General features: G+C 34.6%; 1 protein-coding gene across 1 annotated transcript; it reads left to right on the forward strand.

Annotated features, from left to right (window-relative positions):
* The first annotated feature begins 2,225 nt into the window (after positions 1 to 2,225).
* Positions 2,226 to 13,194, forward strand: LOC126506285 (alpha-S2-casein-like A). The gene is made up of 9 exons (XM_050149691.1): positions 2,226 to 2,276; positions 4,747 to 4,788; positions 5,888 to 5,914; positions 6,779 to 6,802; positions 6,886 to 6,930; positions 8,288 to 8,410; positions 10,653 to 10,676; positions 12,181 to 12,300; positions 13,141 to 13,194. Exons 1-9 carry the CDS (start codon positions 2,226 to 2,228, stop codon positions 13,192 to 13,194), a joined length of 510 nt encoding a protein of 169 aa, XP_050005648.1.
* The last annotated feature ends 10,360 nt before the right edge of the window (positions 13,195 to 23,554 follow it).

Here is a 23,554-nt window from a genome sequence, read left to right on the forward strand (position 1 = left end):
GTGCTTTCTTAGAATTTGAATGTCTTTTTAGGTATTGGAAACCACAGAATTAGCATATCATGACGGGATGAGGTTTAAATAGTGTGAGAATGATTCACTGCAGATCATCATCTACCTGTTCCTCTGGTCGTCCACTTGGGAAACAAGGTAACAGCTCAGAAATTCTTTCTCTTATAGAATGTCTAGCAAAAAAAGTTTGAAACTCTGTCTGTTCTCTCCTACACAATAAAAATTAAGATAGAGGTAAAAATGAAATTATCAGTACAGTATACATTGCTTGAGGTATTTTAAATTTATACAAATTTTAATTTTACACAAGTTTTAAATTTATACAAATTATACATTTATCTCCTTTCAATTTTTAGTAGTTAAAATGTATACATTAAAAACTTTATTATGATACTGTATCTTGAGTTTGTATTCTAAAGCCAGGAGTAGGCTTCTTAAAAATCTACCAACTGTTTACTTTGCTTGTGGGTTTTGAGCCAGTTTCTTCAACTAGAAATTGGAGGATAAAATTCCATGCCTGCCAACATTATAAAATTATTCTAAAGATTGCAAATGATAAAATGTCTAGCTAGCACGGTGATTGTCACATAGGCGTCACTTAGTAAACATAGTTATGTAAAATGTACTTTCCTGTCAAGCTAAGAAAATACCTAATTAAGAACTAACATTCAAAATACATTTTAAAAGTAAACTTTAAAAATATGGATCTCACTGGGAAGGGAAAACAGGAGAGATCTCCTGCGTGGACTGGTGGTAGGTGGGGATGGAAACTTGAGGGACAGGTTGGGGATGGAGGGGGGAAGTACTGAAAGAGAAGACTGGAAAGGCTGGGGTCATTTCATGGTCAGGTAGAAACCTGATGTGAGGGAAACTTGCATGGATCTATAAGAATGAGCCCAGCTAAGACTGCTAGCAATCGTGTATGCATAGCCTGAAGAGGTCATCTTCTGTGTATAGACTACCCGGATTGTCATCATAGAGGCTTCATCTAGTAACTATTGGAAACAGAGGAAGGGATCCACAGTCAGACATTAGGCCAACAATGGGGAGTCCTGCTGAAGAGAGAAGGAACGGATTGTAGGAGCCAGAGAAATCAAGGACACCACGGGAAAAGCCACAGAAACAACTGAGCTAGCTCATAGGAACACACAGAGTATGAACCAACAACCAGGGAGCCTGCATGGGAAACACCTAAAACCTGTGTCAGCTGTGTAGCTTGGTCATTTGTGAGACTCTCAACAATAAGGTCAGGGTCTCTCTCTCTAATGTTTTGGATGGTTCTTGGACCCCAGTCCTTATATTGGCTCACCTTAACCAGCTTAAATATAAGAGGTACTTCGTCTCACTGCAGCTTGATATGCCATGTTTTGTTGATAACCATGGGAGGTCTGCCCCATTTCAAACAGAAATAAAGGAGGAGCAATTTGAGGGGAAGCAAATGGGGGTGGGGGTTGGGACGGGAGGAGGAAGAGGAAACTGCAGTCAGAATGTAAAACAAATGCATTAATTAACTTAATGAATTCCTACAGAGCAAAATGTGAAAAGATGTTAGAATAACTTTATTTCAGTTTTAATTTGGTTCAATGGAGAGACGGAACTGGTTCACAGGTTGTCAGGGCACCTTGTAGACTTACTTCTTGGCAGCTATAGTAGTGGACGTGTCTCTAGCTAGGTGCAGTCTCGGAGACTGTGGACTCAGGTTCCACACATCAGGCATGTTGTTACATGAAGACGGATGATACTGAGTAGCTTGTTTCGGCTTCAGTCTCTAGCCAGAGTTGACCCAGAATGTTCAGGATCCCCGACTCTCAACCCGGTCTCACTTCATCTACTTCTTCTCTTTGTTAGAAAGCAAGGCTTTATGCCTGAGTTCCCCCTAAAATCCAATTTCAAAAGGAATTTCTGTTATACTTCATCCTTCTAACAATCATTCTTCACAAAATGTCCTTCTGTTGAGTTTACCTCTAGGAATTTATGATGTCTCTGAATGAACCGTTCATATTTTAGTAAACATGGTTTTAAGTATCACCTGTTAGGGAAAGAAAGTCTCAAAATCAATTGTGATATTTCTATTTATATTCATAAAATTCCCAAACATATTCTATTTTATTCAATTCATTACCTTTATTATTACATGTATAATAACAGATAAATGATTATTTCACGATAAGATTAATAGTAACTTTCTATACATGATTCTACAGGACCAAGCAACCATGAAGTTCTTCATCTTTACCTGCCTTCTGGCTGTTGCTCTGGCGAAGCATGTAAGTGAACAGGGATACATGACGCTCTGGCTTCATTTTTGAATTATGAGAAGAATGAACCTTTTACTATATGCGAAAGATGCAGGCATTGTCAACAATAAATAGAGATCGAGCCTGTTACCTTGGAATCTATATCAGTGGTAGTATTGATCGTATTTCTTACTATATTGATTTTATTTTGTACAAGGGAGGACAATCATGATACAAAGTGTCAACAATGAAAAGATGCAGAAGTGTAGACAATAAGAGAAAAGTGTTGTTTCCCTTCCAGAATATGTTGTAATTTTTGTTAGAGCTTTCTGGAGAAGCCATTTCTGCTTTCCATGTGTTGAGGAAGTATAAGAAAACACCACCATTATAATTTGAAATTCCAAAGTCAGTTGTCAATAAATTGATAGAATTTTGTCACTCTTAATTAAAAGAATAGTTTAGAATTCATGGTGACAAAATACACGAGGACATATAGATCAGGCAAATGGCTCTATAGGTAAAGCACTTGGAACACAAGCACAAAGATGGACTTTGAAGTCCCTGAATCCATATAAACTTCCAGTGGGCATTACAGCTGCCAGCCTGGAATTCAAGCATTTGGAAAACGAAGTCCATAAGACAGTGAATTCCAGAACAAGCAGACTTGCAAGATTAGTTCATATCAGGGAACTCTGAATTCAACAGAGAGATATTGTCTCAGTGAATAAGATAAGATAATATCAGGGGAAATGCCTCAGGTTATGCAGGCACTGATTATGCAGGCACTGACACTCAGATCACATATGAATGCATGCCCCTGTCTGCATATAAGCACATGAATACATGCACACACACACACACACACACACATACACCATAACTATAACAAAAAAATGACTTGAAGGGAAATAAGTATTAGTAAGCTTGGATTTGAATATAATTTATTTGCCAAAAATTTGAAAAAAAGATGATAATAATAATTATTATTATAATGACGATGTGATGATGCCATAAAATGAAGAGCACGTAGTAGGAAATACATTTTTAAAAGACTTTATTAGCACAGTTTGGAGTTCAGTCTACATACATGGTAGGACCAATAATTTTTGTTTACAACATTGTCTCAATCCTCATTCTGAACATAGACTTAACTCTCTAGGACACAGAAGTTAATGTATACACATAAAATCATAAGATGCTTTGAAACTGTTATACGGGAGCAATAGCTTTTTCATAATGAGCTTAAACAGTTTCTTTTAAAAAAATAACAAAAAAAACCTCATTCAGCTAACAGTGTATCAGTGTAACTATCAAATGAAAGCTAAAGTTCGTCAAAAGTGTTTGTGTTGAAGTAGTTCTGTACTAATATTTGAGACTTAGATAACTTTTCAAAGAGAGTTCTTTTTTACTAAATTTGTCTAAGAAGCTTTTTCTTTTATCTAAGCCATTTTTATTTAATTGTGTGTGTGTGTGTGTGTGTGTGTGTGTGTGTGTGTGTGGTGTGCATGCCACAACATCATAAGGAAGTCACAAGACAGCTTAAGGGAGTTGGAAAACAGTTCTTGCCTTCTGTGAGGTCCTGGAGATAGACTCAGGTCGTCATGGTTGGTAGTAAGGACCTATGCCTGCTGAGTCACTTCACTTGCCTCAACTTCTGTTTTAAATTTTCCTGCCTTTTATCAATAAAAAAAGATACACCTTGCCATTTTAAATAAGCTATAAAAAATTAAATCATTTTTTTAATTTACATAGGTGGTAAAGGATCAATCCAGAGAGGTAAGGTATTTTATTATGAATACTAGTTCTGGCACCTAATAGTAAATTATATGTCTTTGCTCATTCGGATTTTTATGAGTAACAATAACACCCTACAAATCCATAGGAAAATTAAAGTTTATCCATTGAAATAAAAAAAATGGGGAAAATAAGCCCAAATATACAACAGCATCAAACTTGCATACTTTCCTTCCCTATGCTATCGTCCCATCGTTCAGTAACTCTGACATCAGTTGAGGACTCCCATTGTTGCGAATGATTACGGTGATTTGTTGCATCTACATCTGGAGTACTGAATGCAGGCACATCTGCACCTGGGTAGGGCTCCAGTCGATGGGTGCCTTCTTCACATGCTCCACTAACAGATTCTAGTTCAATGGCACCAACAAATAGCTGTGCTTTCTGCCAAGATTTTACTTAAAAATCAAAAAAAAAAAAATTAAAAGATTAAAAAGAAAAAGAAAAACTGTTCCTTCTCTCTTTGCTGCTGTCATCTCAAAAATAATTACTATAAACTCTTGGATTCAATAGTCAGTGCTCATCAATACTTTGGGAAGTATGGGTAAAGAATTAGAAAGTAATCAAAATGCATTTTCATTTTTTCCCCTAAGGAACCTACCAGAATCTACCAAGGAGTAAGTCATAGTTTCTTATATTAAATATATTTTAAAGTATTTTTTCAAGTAATATGGCTATAAAATTAATGCCATTTATTTCTTTTCAGAAGTATAAGCAGGCCAATGATGCATTCTTCCAAACAGCTCAGGTAAAATTCATTTTTTAATGAATGTGCTACACATTTGACTGTTATTTGTTCAACTTTGAACTCCAAAAGGTCAATGTATTTACAATCATAGGCAGCCATTGTGCACTAAGGTGAGAAGATCCCACAAGGATATCTATGTCTCATTTCAAAACCATGTTTTAATGGATTATTTTGATATAACCCCATAAAGTGGAGATTGTTAGTATACTTCTTCCTTAGGAAAATGGGTTTTCTCTTACTTCATAATATTGTAGGGGCAATGTGCCTAATTCTTTTAGAAAACCCCAAATAAAAACAGGTGAGAAAGTGGAGGATTTTTGTTCATCTTAACTATACTTGATTAACAATGCTTCTATGTGATTATCGCTACTATCCCCCAGACCTTCCACAGCACCCCTCCTGACATACGCCAGAAGGTGGGATCTGGAGGCATCTGAGCATTAGTTTGACTCTATCTGCACTGGAGTCGTGTCCCTCTATGTTCACCAAAACCTATTTACTTGCCTGATAAGGTGGATCCTTGCCATCCATTTTCCCAAACGTGGTTAATCATCGGTGCCTATAAACCATGATTTAATGTGTAAATGGACACTTATCTTTCATTTCCCAGCTGTCCAGACCCAAATAATCACACAGAAACTATATTAATTACAACACCCTTTTGGCTCACACATATTTCTAGCTAGCTCTCACATCTTATAGTAACCCATTTCTAGTCATCTATGTCTCACTATGAGACTGTGGCATATGGGTAAGTTTCCAGCACCTTTCTCCTTTGGCAGTTACATGGCACCTCCCTGACTCCGCCTTCTTTCTCCCTGCATTCAGTTTAATTTCTCTGCTTAGCTCTGCCCTGCCATAGGTCAAAGCAGCTTCTTTATTGACAAGTGGTACTAAAACATATTCATAGAATACACAGAGGAATATCACACAATTAGTGTTTTATCTCTATCCTCTTTCTCATTTTGCTTATTAGTAATGCGGGGGAATCAATATGGTATGATGTTAAGGTAGTTCCTGCTTCTGGAGGAATATTGTTGATAAACCTATCTTCATGTCACTAATTCCTTTTTGGTTTACTTTGAATTTATTTATCAAGGTCTCTGCTAGCAGTTCATCCAGTGAGGTAAGATAGTATTTCTTTTGTGCTATTTTTGAGAAATAGTGACTTAACCATAGTGTTCTACAATAACTTGATATTTCCAAGAAGGGAGATAGACATATAAATATTCAATGGAAGAACAGGGTCTCAAAATATTCCATCCTACCTTAAATTGATTAAATTCATAAGATCATATTTACTATACCCTGTTCTTTGCTATACATGCGACTACATAAGAAGCTGAATCAGGAACTCTGGGTTGGACTAAAAACTCCACATTTTTACTAAATCTTCAATATTATACTATCATATTAAATGTTGAGAACCATTTCATAGAGTCAGAAAAAGGTTTGGGTTGCCAATACCTTTGGTTGATAACAATGCTGACAGAGTGAAGTATGTTTGAAAAGGGCTGGCAGCACTAAACTGGGTCACAATCTGGAGCCTTATCACCTTGGATGGTGCGTAAACTCTTCACAGCCAAAGTCTCAGGAAAGAGGTCTCAGCCTTTCTCAGAATTTAAGTTTACAGGCTATGCTGGATTACAAGCATAAGTTAACTTCCTGGCTGTTCTTATTTATTTATTTTGAACACTTGCCTGCATTTCATGTGCAGAAATTTAAAAAAAAATTCTGAATAATGTAGGACTAAAAAAAGTATTGAATTAAATATTTTCTAATTGTGCTATTACTTTTGAAGAGTAAAAAAAGGAAATTTAGAAAGTTCTGATAAATATTTATCTTATTTAATTCTTAAGTGGCTTAATATCTTAGTCCTGGGTGGTTGGATTCTGAATATTTAAATAATTGCCCCTGACAGCCTACTAAAATCATTTATATTTAACTATTGCCAAATAATTAAAGTAAAGCTACTTTCTTTTTTTTTTAGGAATCTGCTGAGGAAATCAATGATGTGAGCAATTATAATCCAACTAAGTTATTTTATTAACAACATTTCTGTCTGTATCTCTCTGATATATGTAATGTTTTCAATAGAAAATTGTGCAGACTGAAGAACAAAAGGTCAACCTGAATGAGCAGGTAAGTTTATCATGATCATATCATTTCTTCCCAATAAAATCTTTAATATCAAATTTTAACAAAACTGTTACCCTATATGTGAATAATATCTTCAAATATGGAATTTTAACAAAAAAAACAGGCAATCTTACTAAATTTTAAAACTCAGAAAAAGTGTTTTAACTGTTTTCCTTCAGATATTTGTGTAACATATCATTCACCTAATTAGTCAAAGTGCTTCTCTTTGAACGAACAAAAAGATAGATGATTTAAGGTCAAATGCTACTAAATGTTCTCATTCTGAGGAACAAATAGTGATGAAGCCCATTGCCACGAGACATCAGAATGTGCAGAGCAAGAAATAATGAGAGGACTTAAACCAGGCAAATTCCTTTTCAACTTTAACTCCCTGAGCAGTTAATGAACTCCTCCAGGCTACATCTTCCTTAACCCAAACTGAACTATGGTCACCACAGCAGCAGGTTTTTAAAATGATGTCAGAGGATAACTGCTAGCTGTGTCATAGAAACTTACAAAAACAAATAAACAAAAGCCCAATCATTGTTTTTATACAAGAAGAAAAATCCTTTCTAAGACTATTGTAGCAAAATAGCACATTGTACTATTAAAAATAAGGTAAAATAATCTATTCTAAACAAACAGTTATCTAAAAACTCTTTTTCACACCGTGTCTATACCTTGATAGCACTGTGCCCTTATACCATTTTCATGTATCAGCACATCTGACATGACAACGAATCAAAGATACATCAATGTTCTTCTACACATACACTCTATTATTATCCGTATGGACTGAAAAGTCTCTAAAAATAAATGTGGTTTTTATGTGGTCTCATCTTTAAAACAAACATTTGTAGGCAACTAGCAACAGCCAAATAAAATTGGATCAATCCAGGAGGGGCATTTAGATAGTTAGTATATAAGCCACTGCATCCATCAGCTCACGTGATTACTGAAACAGTGATGCTGTAAGATATTCAGAAGTTACACTATATCAAAGAAAATATAAACATCACTATTTCACGGAGCAGACATCAAACTTCTCGAGACAAATGTGAAGAGAAAAAGAAATAGCAATGCCAAACATTCCCTAGACAACTCTCCTACTTTTACGTAGCATTTTGCCCTTTACGTAAAAATTTCCTTCTAGAACCCTAATCTAATAATGACTTCTATTCTAAAACTCACTAAAATTCACTTTTACATTGCATTACAAAACAAAATGTCTTTTGCTTAGTAAACCTTAGTAAACAAAAGTAAAGACTTGATATTTATATAAATTTGACATCACACAGATACACTGTGACCCATAGAGAACAGGCACTACATAAATACTGGTACATTTACTCCCTTCTAGAAAAAAATCAAGCAGTTTTCCCAGGACCTTTCCTGCTCCCAGTTTTGCACACCTGTGCCCCAACAGCAGATCAATTTGAACCAGTGGGCCCAGGGTAAGGCCATCCGGAACATTCCTGACCAGGTGAGTGGTGCATCTTTATTTGTGTTGTTTTTGCTATACTCTTCACTTTAAAACTAATTATCTGACGTACAAAGTTCCAATCAGTTTAAATACAGAAAGTAAAAGCCAAATGAATTTTTATAACATTTTCTGGAATGTAAATTAAAACAAACCATAGAGACAAATTACTATTTAAAAATCACTATTAATAAATTTTTAAAAAGGTAAATTATATATAAATCTCATAAATATGCATTTATGTGTGATATGATGTGGCTATGACAGTAAATCTGTGAAGCTGAAAATATTACCTTTGTTTTGAAAAGTAATCTGAAGTCTAAAGAAGTCCATCCAGTTGTTAAAGTTCTATTTGATGTTTCCACTTCAACAAGGCTTTTGGCTTAGAGAGGTTTTTGAAGCAGGAGTAGTAAGTGTCACGTAGCAAACAATGCAGGGGTAGGATCTTATCTATAGCTTGTGGTATGAAATCTGGTGTTCAGGGAGCCAGCTGTTGAACTACCAAAAATAAGCTCTGTGGTATACGACCTTGCAGACATGACCACCCTTCTCTGTTTCTTGTGTTTGGGGTGTGCATTACTTTTCTAACTCTCCCCTAGGAAGTAAGAAGCCATCACTATCATTAAACCAAATAAGCATTAATGTATTGTATTGAATGCCGGATGATTATGAAACATCTTAAACAATAAAATCCTGTGCATCTGAAATAGAAAGGCTTTGGGGTTTTATTATGTCCATGAGATGGGAGCATTGGGAAGCAAAGATTGTAGATTAGTTAGTAGATATGAGCTGTTAGCCAACAATTGAATGGACATTTTTTCCTCCCTAGAGCAGAACAAGAAATTAGTTAGTGCATAAATCCTTCTCACTATAATAATATTTCATGTTTATGTGTTTGAATATCTCATATATGAGTAATGAGTCTGCATCTTTCCCTTCCTCCTCAGTCCCATTCCTCAAATTAATGACTTTTAATTTTTAATAGATTGTTACTTACAAAGCACAAACATATATATATATATATATATATATATATATGTACATATGTAACCTCCTGAGTTTTTCTACCCCATTGGGTTTTTTTTCTTGTATATATAAAACTTTAAAAAGAGGGTACTTTATGATATTTTATAGGTAGTACATTAGTTTCTTCTCTCTTGGTTAAAACTAGTCTTAATAACTGTCTTTTTATCATTTTGTTTGATATTTGTCTTCTTAAAAACTGCTTTTCTTGATTGGAGTAAATATAAGTTTATAAGCAAATGGTAAATATTCCATTGTCACATTTTAATTCTTAAACTATTTATACCAATAAAATGTTTGGTCGTTTCTTCTAGACTCAAGAATGTAGGTGATACCTGCTTCATATCATTATTTTCAACATTTATTTAACTAAGTATATATTTCCTCAACTGTGAAATATATAAGAATGTTAAAATATTACAGCATTCTTTATCACATTTCCATAGACAGGATTCTACAATTTTAAATATGACAATGCTATCATACATAACCACACCCTAAAAGAACTCTCAAAATAAGAAATACATTTGGAAAAAGTATTTTTTTTCAAATGTAGAATCATTTGTATGCAGCTATTACACTTGGCAATGAGTTTCTTTTTTTAAAGAAAGCACCAGTTGAAGTAAGTTACCCCAAGAAAGGGATATTCTACGTTTGTATCTAAGTAGGTCACACACTGAAAACAGTTATGTGTTTTCAGAGCAAGAATAAGACACCACCTCTGAGTTAAATTTTTCCCAGTTAAATTCAATACCAGATAAACCCACAGAAGAATATTTATTAAAATGATTTTTATGTAAAAGGTTAGATTTATAGAAACATACAATTTTATATAGCATTGGTAAAAAATCTTTATGGGGACAGAAGAAAGAAGTAACATTTAAATTTAGCAAGAGATATTTACATAGTACTGCATCAGAATGAAAATAATCAATGCTGCCTCTTTTGTTGCCAGTCACTGGACAGAGTTATGACATCCATCCCCAGCTTTGTGAGCTGTCCTTCTCAAGTATGGAATCAAGTTCCCATATCAGTGCTGGTTTCAAAAGCTCTCCCTAGTGATGTCATTTGCCCCTTGCCTAAAGACACCTGGAGTGCCATCCAACAACTGATCTAGTTTTAGTTTCTTGTACCTTACTTATGATGACTGAGAAGAACACTAGAATAAGTAATATTTTACTACAGAAATCATTTTGTGTATTATTTTTATTTCTTTTTTAAGGAATCCATCACCATTGCTGTGCAGGTGAGTCATGACTATCAAACTTGCATAAACTTTTAAAGTTTGGCTTTTAATTTTGTAGTTGTTTATTAGAAAAGAGTTGTTTACTTAGCACAAAGGCCTGAAGAATTAAGTTGATAAACCAAGTTATTTCCCATGAGAAATGAAGATCTCCTTATTTAGTGGTTTTGATAGTTATAAAACCCTGTTTTAAATGTATTGTTAGTAGAGTTTCTTAACCAAGCAAAGATTTACCAACTTTTTCTGAAAATGTCTCTCATACAATTTGTACATAAAATCACTCAAGGCAAAGATATGAATATTTCATATGCAAATACTTATTTAAAATAATTACAACAACAGGGTGCTATTTAAAATGGTTTAGTATGCTAATAAAATTAAACACATGTATTTATCCATTTATTTAAAGCACAAACAAGCATTATCTTAACTAAAAGATTCCAGACATCAGAAAAAAATGAGTAACATGTGCAAACTCAATTTAGAGTGATTATTCAAATCAAGAAATGTGCTTCTATTATCTGAGAAACTCAGACGTAATTCAGTGAACAAATCATTATGAGTGTGTATGTCAGATGGACAAGTGTTGCTATATCTAAGAATAAATTTGGTCAAACATAAAGTGTTCAATTCAGTATGTATGTCATATATGTGTTTTCTTTCTTTAAGGAACTCCTGAAGAAGATTATTGATTTTGTAAGTTTTTTTTTCTTTTTATTTTAGTTTTATGCAGTCACACGTGACTTAAAATGTTTATAATATAAGAATGAGCATGCTTAGAAACGTCATTTATTGATAAGATTATTTTAGATGTGTGAAAGTAAATTGTTACTGGCTTATTATTCAAAATCTTACCTTTAGTTGCCTGTGATTCTGTCAATAAAATTTTTAAATTATTTGTACTTGTATATATTTGAATTTTCTGTATTTTACATTGGTTTTATTACGTTCTTTGTTGCTGGCTTCATTTCACCTGTCACAATAATGATTGTGTTGGTATAAGAACTTTCCTGTCAGTTGAAAGTTTATAATTCTGAGTCATTACAAATTTAATTATCCCTTACCCTCAAACTTTTATGTCCAATTTATTTCTGAAGGACATTTCTACTAATTCATCTAGTGAAATGATTACATTTTCTGATAAATCAAAAACTAACCAACAGATTTAAAAGATCACATTTTTCTGCAGCTACAATTTCTAATAAATTTCTCATCTTACTAATATATTTGGTATCATATATCAAAATATATATGATATAACTATTCCTGATAATAAGAATTCCTTGTATAATTCAATTAGTATATACATAATCATAAATCTCTTATTCAAATTATTGCACCATTCAATTCCATGTAAATATTTAAAACCAAATTAAAGACAATAAATTACATTTTTATTTTTAGTGCTTATGTAGCTGGAGTTAGAATTTACTAACTTCTGTTCATCTCTGTTTGATGCAAAAAGGAGAGTATTGAATAATTTTTTTAATATTTTTATTCCTTTTAGATCAAGAATAACCAATTTCATCAGTTCACCATCCCCCAGTTCCCCCAGGCTGTTCATCAACAGCAGGTGCCTGTGACCTACTGGAATAGGCCATACACCTACCCATATGCTCCCTATGTGGTATGTGCACTGTGACGATATGATAAAATATATTAGTATATAAATAATATAATTAAATATAATAAAAATGTAATCATTGGATTTGCAAGACAAGTCATGTAATAACATGAAATATGTTTTACACAAAAATAATATAGTTTAAATTTAAATTTTCAAGGACATCTAAAAATCATATTATTTAATCAAAGTACTTAGAATTGTGTCAAGAATACTAATTGTTGATTGTAACAATCACCAATAGCAAAGACCTGCACTGATATTGTATTTAATTTCTTACATAGAGCATTTTCCAGGAAAATTAAAGACTAAGAAGTAGACAAAAATTGTCCCTTTTAATTTGTATTATTTTAATGATATGTAGCTTGTATGTCTGTGTGGACATGTGCATGTGACTGCATGTGCCCACAATGGGTAGAGGTGCTGGATCTCCCTAGTGCTGGAACTATAGGCAGTTATAAATTGGTTCTTGGAAAAAAAATACAAAGTCTTAATTGTTGAGCCTTCTCTATATCTTGAGTTTTTTGAGAATTAATATCCTCTAGGTTACTCTAGCTATTTATTGAGGTAGAAACATTGAGTATTATTAATTTTAATTTTATAAAAGAATTCAAACGTTAAATGACCAGAGTGAACATGAAGCAGTACTCAGTGGTTCTACCTCCAACCACTTAATAAAAGCCCTAGGCTTAGGATGCTTTTCCTCCAGTGCCGAACAGAGTAGACTATGGAACAAGACACTAAAATTTTGTATAAATAGTAGTGATATGACATTAAAACCTTTATATTTGAGTCCCATATGTGACAGTTATTCTCAGCATACTCCCAACTTTTGCTTCTTAGATTGTGTCTCTGGGCATGAAGCAATCATTAGACAAGCTTCAGTACAGAAAGTAAAATTCATGCTTTAGGTTCAATGTGAGATGCTTAAAGAATATATGAGGTCCATGAGGTGAAATGCAAATATCCTCAGGGAGTTAAAATGCATTGTACTTCCTTCTTCTTTCAGAGATACTGCTAAGATTCTTGAATTAACTGCTGCATCCTAGCCATAGGTAATACATTTTGGCCCTGGACATAAGCAATGCTTTTAGCCACACTTAAAAAGCTTTGCATTCAAAGCCTGAGAAAAATCACACTTCAACTGTTTACCAAAGCTTCACTGATGTATTTTAAGTTTTGTTCTAAATTCTTGAGTTGCCAATTAGTTATCTGTGTAACTTGGATACATGTGCTAATTATGGGTACTTAAAAATAAATTATACAAAAATTCCTTTGTCGAACAAAATTGGTTCAAACAGAAGTAATAACATCGGGCAGAAATTGTCAAAAGCATAAGTGGCCATATTGGTATACACTTGATATTTTCATTTTACATTTCACACAAAATGTCTTCCTTGAAGAAGATATATCTGTCCAGCTTTTGTACAGAGAGATTGATAGGTAGTTGTGAAGATTTATTTCTATGTAGTTTCTTTCTTCAAAATTTTAAGCCGTTTATAATAATATTTTCTTCTTAGCATCTAAGTGGTGGATCTGGTAGTGTAAATATTTCTCAATTACTGGAAAAATTACATATAATAACTTTTATAAAATGTATTGAAGAATTTAGACCCTAAGTATCATTTAGACAATCAATAATTAATGACAGCTACTTTGGCAGCATTAGTATATCAAATCACTTTATCATCTATTAGTGTTAATTATGAAGAATTATATCTGGCCACTCAGTATGTTTGAATGTTCATATAAATCAGACATATCTATACATATTGTGTATATTTTGATAGTACATATATTTTAATAAGTTGTTATTTTCTCTTTGTTCATAGGTTTGAGTAGAAATTGATTTCTGCATGGTTTCCCCATCCGTCATATCGTCTCCGACTATCAACATTCCCTTATATGCTTCTTGAAAAGACAACAATATTGAGCCAAAATAAAGTGCGAGAGTGTGATATTTTCTGTGGTGTTAATACTCTTTCTTTGTGCATTGCATTGGATGTGCCAGTTTTAGATTATGGAACTATGTTGACTGTATTGCCTAACTGAGGTTCTTTCAGTACCAATTCTGAGATAAGAACCAAAATATCTCTTGCCAAAACATTAAAATTTTAAATGCATTTCACTGTGTGATCTTTTCACTCAGTTTCGTCATACACTGAGACCAGGCTACTCTTACTGAAACAACCAGTTCTATGAAAATAAAACTTAACCAACCATGAAGAGAGGGCACTGAAATAATTCTGTAATATTGAGGCCAATAATTATATATAAGTGGTGCTATTTTACCTTTAAATGCTTGCAAATTTATTGGCTTCAATAAATTCCATGTCCTTACCAGTGAGCACCGATTCTTTAATTTTCCTTCCTTCTGCATCTATACATACCACCATACCCCATGTTTTTATCATAGTTCTCACAGTGGCCATACCCAATAGTTGAGCAGGTATGAGCCTGGAGAAGTCAGTATCTAAGAACTGAAACATTAAAAGAACTTCTCTCAAGAGTTTAGACTATAATATGGTGAGCAACTCTGCAGATGTTTTACAGCAAAAGCAAAGACTCCATCACTTCATACTCACATTTTAATCACTGAAATATAATAAGAAAGAAGAAAAGGAGCTAGAGGTGATGTGGTACACGGTGCTGGAATCACTAAGGAAGAATACACAGAGCAACGGGAGGCACTTTTAGAAAATGTAAGCAAGTAAAATGCTTACAGAAGCTAGAAGAACTTTGAGAAGTGAGGTGAGAATTATATCTGAAGAAGCTAGAGGAATATAAGTCTAACAGGAGAAATAGTGAAATTCCTACGACAAGTAAATGAAGTACATAATGTTACTAAGCCCATTATCAGAACATCAGAGAATGAGCGGAAAGAAATTCATAAAAATACATCAGTTAGGCAGAGGTGCAAATTATCATGGAATTGAAACTGGCTTATTTAATGTGGTGGCTCATTAAAAATCATACGCAAAAGAAAGTCATTATATAATATTTATTTTTTTTTATTTATTTTGGAAAGCCACTAATTAAAGTAGGCTACAAATAAAGCTGAAGTTTGAATAAAATCTTGGCAAATATTGATACTATGAAACCAATTTTAAAAATCAAAATAGCTCTTTGCTGAGTATTTGTCTTTAAATGAAACACTTCTTCTTTTTTATTTTCAAGCCATGGAATTGGATCATCAAGGTAAAACTCTTTCTTTTATTGCAAAATAGGAAAACATGGTTAACCATAATCCTCGCTCCTGAAGCCATCTGTTTATGGAAGATAAAATCTCAAACAAAGGAAATGACACTTTGTACTGACTGTCCATTTTTTTCTGGCCATCACATTTCCTGTAATGCTGAAATTCAAAGACGGAATACCAGGAAATTAGAAAGGGGTTATGGGGGACAAAAAGGGCTATCAAGGAGTAAGGCGAGAGTAGAATACATATGATGTGCAAATAGAATGGAAACTTCTGAAGGTTAATGGTTCGAGTAAGAACGGGGATGGAAGTAAGGGAAAAGAAAGGTTGTATATGGGGTAAACAAAATGAATGATATATGAGAAACACTATGGAAGTCCACTACTCTGCAAGGTACGTTTTAAAAAATAATTAGAAAGGAGTTTTAACATTGGCACTTTGCATGAGTAAACAATGATTCCACCTGAAGATTTATTATTTAATGAAAATCCTAGTGCCGGCTTGTTGTATACCTCCCAGTAAATTACTTGTCAAGGAGGCTCCAAAGATTTCTAAGAACACCAGCTATTGCCATTGCTATTGGTTGGCCTCCAGAACCTGATGGTAAAACCCTATTCTAAAGACAGTTGGTAGGACATAGAGAAATCAGACTGAAACTGGCCTGAAATCTTCTTCACTGTTGACCAGCTTTTATCATGCCAGAATGTGCTATGCAGGCCATTGAGAAAGAACTGGCTATCAGCTAACATAAACCCCAGATGCTACAATAACAATTTTCCAGGCAAAACATCCTTATAGGTACATCGGTGGCATGAAGTTTATGTAGGTAACTGTTAACATTTTTGTTTTGTTTTATTTTGTTTATTTGATTTGTCAACTTGGCACAAACTAGAGGCCTTGGTTAAAAAAAAAAAAAAGGAAACCTCAGTTTAGAAGTTGCCTCCATCTGACTGACCTGTAGCAAGTCTGTGTGTCATTTACATGATTAATATTTGGTATAGGAGATCCCAGCCACTGTGGGAAGGTGGTTCTAGTAGATATAGGAAAGGTTGCTAACCATGAGACTAAGGAGCAAGCCAGTAAGCCACATTCCCCCAGGATCTCTGCTTTAGCTTCTGCCTTCACGTTTCTTGTCTGCTTGAGTTCTTATCTTGACTTCCCTCAGTAACGGACTTGATCTGGGCATATAAATTAAATGAACCCTTTCTCCACGAACTTTTTTAGTTATGTGGTGTTTATCACAGCAATGAAAAGCAAACTAAGACAGTGACCAATCATGTTTGGACTTGATTTGAACCTGCTCCAGAGAAGAGAATTTATGCCAACACTGTAAACCTGGTCAAAAGCCCATAAATGAGAGGTAATGGATCCCAGGGAGCAGCCTACTGCTGGTGCTGCGTGGCCATGCTGTCAAACTGAGTTTAAAATTCTTTAAAATTTATTTATGTTTAGACTCATAGATTAGTGCTGTCCTCACCTGGGCATTGAAGCCCCTCCTGCAGTGTTTAGTGTTGAGCATCATAACTGGTCAGAACGCTGAGCATACATGATTATTGAGCGCTCAGCAGTAAATGGGGTATCTATCAACACCCTCACCATCCAAGATTTAGGAATAATCACAGAATAGGGGATGGAAAGAATGTAAGAGCCAGAGTATGGGAGGAGTTCTATAAAATATTGCCTTTTGGACATTTTATGATTATTGCACTAATGAACTTACTGCAGTCATTATTACCTGCACATGCCATATACAAAATCAAGCCAGCAAGATCAGTCAGCATTACAACAGGAAGTAGTAATTAATTCATTAGTTACATAAAAAGGAAAAAAATGAAGCAGGGAAGAAGATATATCATGCGTGTATGGGGGTAGTAAAGAACTAAATTATACGTGGAGGCGATCAAAATACATTGCTTACATACATGAAAATGAAATTGCCAGAGAATTAACAAAAGGTATTTTATTTGTAAATGGTTAAGCAGAGTCACGGTCTTAATGCTCAAAATTAAATAGAAATTTAGGTGCTTTTCAAATCAGTTAGGAAAGGTTTTCCTTCATAGCAAAAGAAGTTTACTTTGGAGCATCACATCCAAATGCCTTTTAGAATCTTAACTTTTATATTACCCATATAACTACTGCCTTGAAGAATGCTTTATACATATGTCAAGAATAAGTAAACATACAAAGGATGGTTAAAAAAATAGAAACATGGGCAAGAAAGGAAGACATACTCAACTAACCATTGTTACTCAATAAAAATGATTAATTCAAAGTGTGGTTTTAGAACAGTTATTTCGGGATACAAAGGATGTAAAAGAAATTACATACATACCCAATGCTAAAATGCTTAGAGATGAATTCCTAAAATTAAGGAATTGAACTATTGTTTTCTTTGGGCATACACTAGTCTGTATGTTTTCTTGAAACTAGATGAGAGCAAACATCCCAGAGAGTTCATTGGTTCAATGGTTGGTCTAGCTAGAGGCCTCTGGCTTCTGCTATACTATTGATACTGGTCCCTCAAAGGAACCCATCTTGGATACTCTTTTGTTGCCTTATGTTATTAAGATCCTGCATCTTTGGATCTGCACAACCAGCCCCTTCACATGCTCCAGAAGGTCACAGATGGGTGGATGTTGAGGTGGGCCAAATCATAGCCCTGGAACTATGCCTGGGTGGATAGGTTGATAAATCCACCAGTTCTCCCTCATCCTCACCACCAGGGCAAGCACTCTAGCTCAGGCTAGGCTACCTCATCCTTTGCAACAGGCACTAAGGAGTGGGGCCAGTTCTCTTGCTCTCATCCCTTGCATTTGCACCCACACCAGCAGGGCCAACTCTACTATGTTGCCCAGGTGAGGCTCAGGATCCATTCTTCCGAGGGCTGGTAAGGGGCAGGGCCAGTTCTCTGGCTCTTATGGCTGACCCCACCCCAGACCAGTTCTCTGCCTGCAGCAGGTGCTAGTGAGATCAGAGAGAATGAGATGGCTCAGACAGCAAAAGCACTTGCAGGACTGGTCTAACAACTTGAGTTCTATCCCTGGACCCCGTGGTGGAAGAAGAAAACCAACTCCTAAATAGTTGTGCTCTGACTTTCACAAACATGCTGTGACACGGGTGCACATACACACACACACACACACACACACACACACACACACACATCCTACCCTCATCACGTAATAAATAAAATTTATTGAAGTTCAAAGAGCAGTCAGAATCTGATGATTTCACTGTTGATTTCTAACATTGTAAGAATTAATCCAATCCTGCTCAGACTCTCCCCAGAGCAGAGATGGGAAGACTCACAAGGTCATTCTTCAAGGCCCACCTCACCCTGTTGTTAAACCCACTCTCAAATCCACCCCTGAAGCACCGCCTCATGAAATTGTCTCTTCCTGCCCTTTTAGAGTGGTCGTCTGGTCTCAGGCACACAGCGCTACCATTCTACATGGTTCTGACTTCAGCACACTTACATTTTGACTCTGCCCTTTTTCTGTCTCATATCAGCCACATGAACAACTTTAATTACTATCTGTATCCTATAATGCCCATATGTACTCATCTGCTCATAGCCTTTGTCTTCGTCTGTTTCACAAGATAATCAACAAGAACTTTCAAGGTAATGGTAGTGTCTTGTCATTGAGATTCCGGGATATAAAATTATAACTTCCTCACATTTGCATTCAAAGGCTGTCCCAGAAAATGAAACAGTAATACAACATGCATCAAATTTGAAGGCAGGGTGATCAAAATGAATTTTTTAATTTTTCAAGAGAATTTCACAATAAGAATTTGACAAAAGAATGTAAGAATTGTCTTTGAGTATCTCCCAGTACAGTTTGATGACTATAGACTGTCCCTAAAGATTTACAAGAATAAATCGGAAATCTCAGAATAAAAGATGTCATGGTTTATAACTATGATAGTGCTAACATCAATATCTTTTTGTTGAGATGCGCTAGGGAAGTGAAAACCTTGCCCTTTAAAGAGCATAGCATTCAGTCCGGGGTGCAAACATATGTTCTTCCTTTACTGAGCAATGACAGCATATGTTCTGGTATGGTAATTTTCTATAGTTGATCACTGCTTTAGCGAACAACCATTAGATAAAAGTACAGTGCCAATTTTTGTATTAAACTTAGAAGATCTTATCCTTTATAAAGTTTATTAAATTGTAAGTTTCAATATAATGAGCTTCGATATGTAAAATTTAGTAATCAAAAACAGCACAGGGTATAAGTTTCTGCAAGCTTTAAAACATCTTTGTTTGTATAAAACCAGTACCACTTGAATTTTAGCTTTTGTGTTTATATATTTTTTAGAAATTCATAAATTAATAGTCCATAGCATATTTATATTATGTGTGACTTTATGAAATGTTCTGGGAAATGAATCTAACAACCTGGCATATCAATTATTTTAAACTATCAAGGACACTTAGAATCCTTCTATAATTTTAACTAGCTGGTTATTAATTATAACTAGCTTGTTATACAATAGATTTTTTATAACTTATTCCTTTTAATTAATGGAAATTTTGTACATTTTGACCAACAGTTCCTCAAAAAAACCTCCCTTTGTTCTACCCCTTGATAACCACCATTCAATTCTTGGGTCCATATGTTTGTTTGTTTTTAATACTCTTATAGAGCAATATCATGCTATTTGTCTTGTGATTGATCATATTGCTCATAATGCTGTTCCCTGTGTTTATTAGTGTAGTCAAAAGTAACAAGAATTATTTATTAAGGTCTGTGCTATTCCTTTTGTCTTTGTATACAGCATTTTCTTTACCCAGTCTTGAACTGATGGACACTTCTGTTGATATCTATAGATTTGTTTTCCTCCCAAGCACGGTCAGAGCAGCTTCTTATTGTAGAGGACAGTGGTTAATGAAGAGACTCATCACTGGTAAAAGTGTTGAAAGACATTGTGAGTGTTCAGTCTTAGATGGAACTAATGTATAACCCACCACCCCTCACTCCTCAACTCAGGGAACGTCTCATGTAAGGGGGATGAAAACACTCTTAACATCTGTAACCTGAGGAGGAAGGGTATAAATTGTCCTCTGGAAATGACAAGATTATTGGATACATTAGCCCACAACATCTATGGTGACTGGCAATTTATATCTGTTGGAGGAGTAAAAAGTCGGTTTTTTTCCAGTGGAGTGAACCGGTTGCATAAACTATCCTCCAGGGCTAGACTCATGATCAGGAGTAGCTGGTCAAAGCAAAATGGACTCCATGATTTTTGGTTTCATTTTTCTGTTTGTTGGTGTGTGTTTTTCTTCAGGGGACACTAAACCCTAGTACTTTTCTTCTTCAGGGGAGACTAAGCCTCTAGTACCATGAGACAGAGGATTACATATATTTGTTTCCTTCGCATGGCAACATATAATTTCATTGACTTGTTCTAAAGACATAGGATGCAGGCCTGAAAATGGCTAGAATGCCAGGGGAGAGGGAAGGGAGGAAGATGCTACAGGGGAGATAGAGAGGAGTGACCTATCTTCCCTGCTCTTTTCCTGTTCTTATGGGCCTCTGTCCCACAGTGCTTGCATAGCAAGACCCTGTCTAACAATATCTATCTAACTATCTATTTATCTATCTATCTAGTATCTATCCATCATATATATATATATATATATCTTTTATTATCTATCCATTATCTATCTATCATCTATCTACCATCTATTTGTACATCTACCATCTAATTTATATATGTATTTAAAAAAGCTGCTTGAAATCAGGAAATGTAGCTCAATTCTCCTACCCACACTACTAAATCACTACTTTAGCTCACAATAAAACTAGAGCTTCTTTTATTTTATCAACCTCATTAGAATTCAAATAAAAATCAATTTTCTGTCCATTGCTGTAACCCATGTAAAAATGAAGGAGAAAATTCCTACTCATTTGATTAACAAAATGTGATAAATTTTTCTGTACTTTCAGATTGATTGTCAAATTATATTCATTACACATGAGTAATTTCTTCATATTAGCTTTTAAAATAGCCTGAAGATAACCAAACATATTTTTGTACAGATTAGACATTCGCAAACATTTTTTCCTCAGATGTATTTGGCTCATAATGAAATTCAAGAAGAGTTGCTCAATAAAGAAATGGGCTGATAAAAGAGCACAGTGCTCTTAGTGGAAAAAAGGACGGGAATAAAACTGTAGTTTCCTGACTGGAGTCCAGGTGCAGCTACACACCCATCGCATGACTTCCCTAATCTCCTTCTATTGAAATCAGAAGATCTTTCTCCCTGATGTTCTCTCAGTATAATTACCAGAAAAGTCATGTGTGTTTAGTGGAATGCTCTACTATCAGAAAATATTGTTCTCTGAGGTTAAAATGGCATGCAAGTGCTGAGAGATATGGAAAAGAGAATAAAACCACAGAAACACAAAAAGACAGGAACCTGGACAATATCAGCCAAGCAAGCAGTTAATTAAGATAATCTTAATCATAGGCATTGGAACAGATTCTCATCCAAACTGCTATTCATTATCAGCTTTGTACAACTTTTTAAAATAAAAGTAACAACAAAGAAATTACCTGATAATATTTTTACACAAGCCCTGTGTTCAATGGTAATAGTGACACTAGTCAGAATCTATTCCCAAGCATGTAATAAGATTAAGATTTTTGCTTTTCTTTTTCTATGAAAATGAACATTCCCCCATTCTGGTGCAAGATATTTTTATTCACACAAACTACCAATGCTCTATCTTAGAAATATTTATTCTCTATTTCAACAGAAGTATTATTAGAAGAAACAACTATATAAGTGTTCTCTTAGAGACCATATAATTCTGTTAATACAGTTTTTTCTCTTTACTTTTGCTTTGTCTTTGAACTGAGCATTCATCAAAATCCTGATTCTCTGTTCTTGTTTTTTTTTGTTTGTTTGTTTTGGTTTGGTTTTTTGGTCTTTAAAAACAGGGTTTCTCTGTAGCTTTGGAGCCTGCCCTGGAACTCACTCTGTAGACCAGGGCAGCCTCAAATTTACAGAGATCTGACTGTCTCTGCCTCCTGAGTGCTAGGATTAGAGGCATGAGCTAACACTGGTTGTTACAGGGGAAGGATATAAATAGAACAACATTTTTAATTTTTCAAATTTAGATTGCATTTGTAGGCCTCAGAATGTATCAAAACTTAAACTTACGATTCCCTTTATAGAATAATGCAATTACAATGTCAGAATTATGTCATATAACTTATTCTCTATAACATACATTAATTAATTCAGTATAGTGTTCTTCCTACAAAAGACTACTTCCACTAAGACTGAGAACCTAACGATAATTTTCAGTGGGTCCATATTCAACAATCAATTACCAATCTTCCTAATGTAATCAGCACATTTGTTTCTAGCTCGACTGATGAGCATCTTGCTTACATTTTTGTGAAGAGGTTTTGGCTATAACTTCCTCAATGAAATGCAAACATCATCATCATGGTTACATGTTAAATGTTAATGTACTTGAAGACTTGTGGCGGGTCTGTACACACCCACTTTAATAACACTGATGTTCCCATATATTAAGAATTCATTTTCACATCGTATTTATGTGATAATGAATTTAACTCCTTCAATCCCTTTCTTTATAACTGCTAGTATTTTCTTTTTATTAGTATATTAACTATATCCTGTCTTGGTGCAGTTTTTAAAATCACATTTTATTCAAGATGACCAGCATATTTCCTGGCATTTACTGAGCAGTAAAACAATTACCAAATCTATAAAGTAAATAATTTCAATCTTATTTTCAAGTTAGTTGGTGATAGCAGTTATGTGATTGCAAACATGAAAAACTAGGCTCCTTGTTATCAAGCTTCTGGGAAATCTTTTCAGATATGGGTTCAAATCTGAGTACAAAGTTCTTGAGAACATGGAATTCTGGGATATAGAATTTGAATAAAATGTATTCTGAAATGAAGGAACCATGGTGTTCATGACATTCTCTGGAAACACTGTGGATATGAGTGTGTGTGTGTGTGTGTGTGTGTGTGTGTGTGTGTGTGTAAGAGAGAGAGAGAGAG

This window comes from Alexandromys fortis, unplaced genomic scaffold, assembly GCF_014885135.2.
Source record: "Alexandromys fortis isolate MF-2015 unplaced genomic scaffold, M_Fortis_MF-2015_v1.1 scaffold_0, whole genome shotgun sequence".
Classification (NCBI taxonomy): Eukaryota; Metazoa; Chordata; class Mammalia; order Rodentia; family Cricetidae; genus Alexandromys; species Alexandromys fortis.

Coding starts and splice junctions, on each gene's coding strand:
- LOC126506285 (XM_050149691.1), top strand. CDS start 2,226: ATGAAGTTCTTCATCTTTACCTGCCTTCTGGCTGTTGCTCTGGCGAAG. Junction 5,915..6,778: donor CTAGCAGTTCATCCAGTGAG/GTAAGATAGTAT, acceptor TTTTTTTTTTAG/GAATCTGCTGAGGAAATCAA. Junction 8,411..10,652: donor TCCGGAACATTCCTGACCAG/GTGAGTGGTGCA, acceptor TTCTTTTTTAAG/GAATCCATCACCATTGCTGT.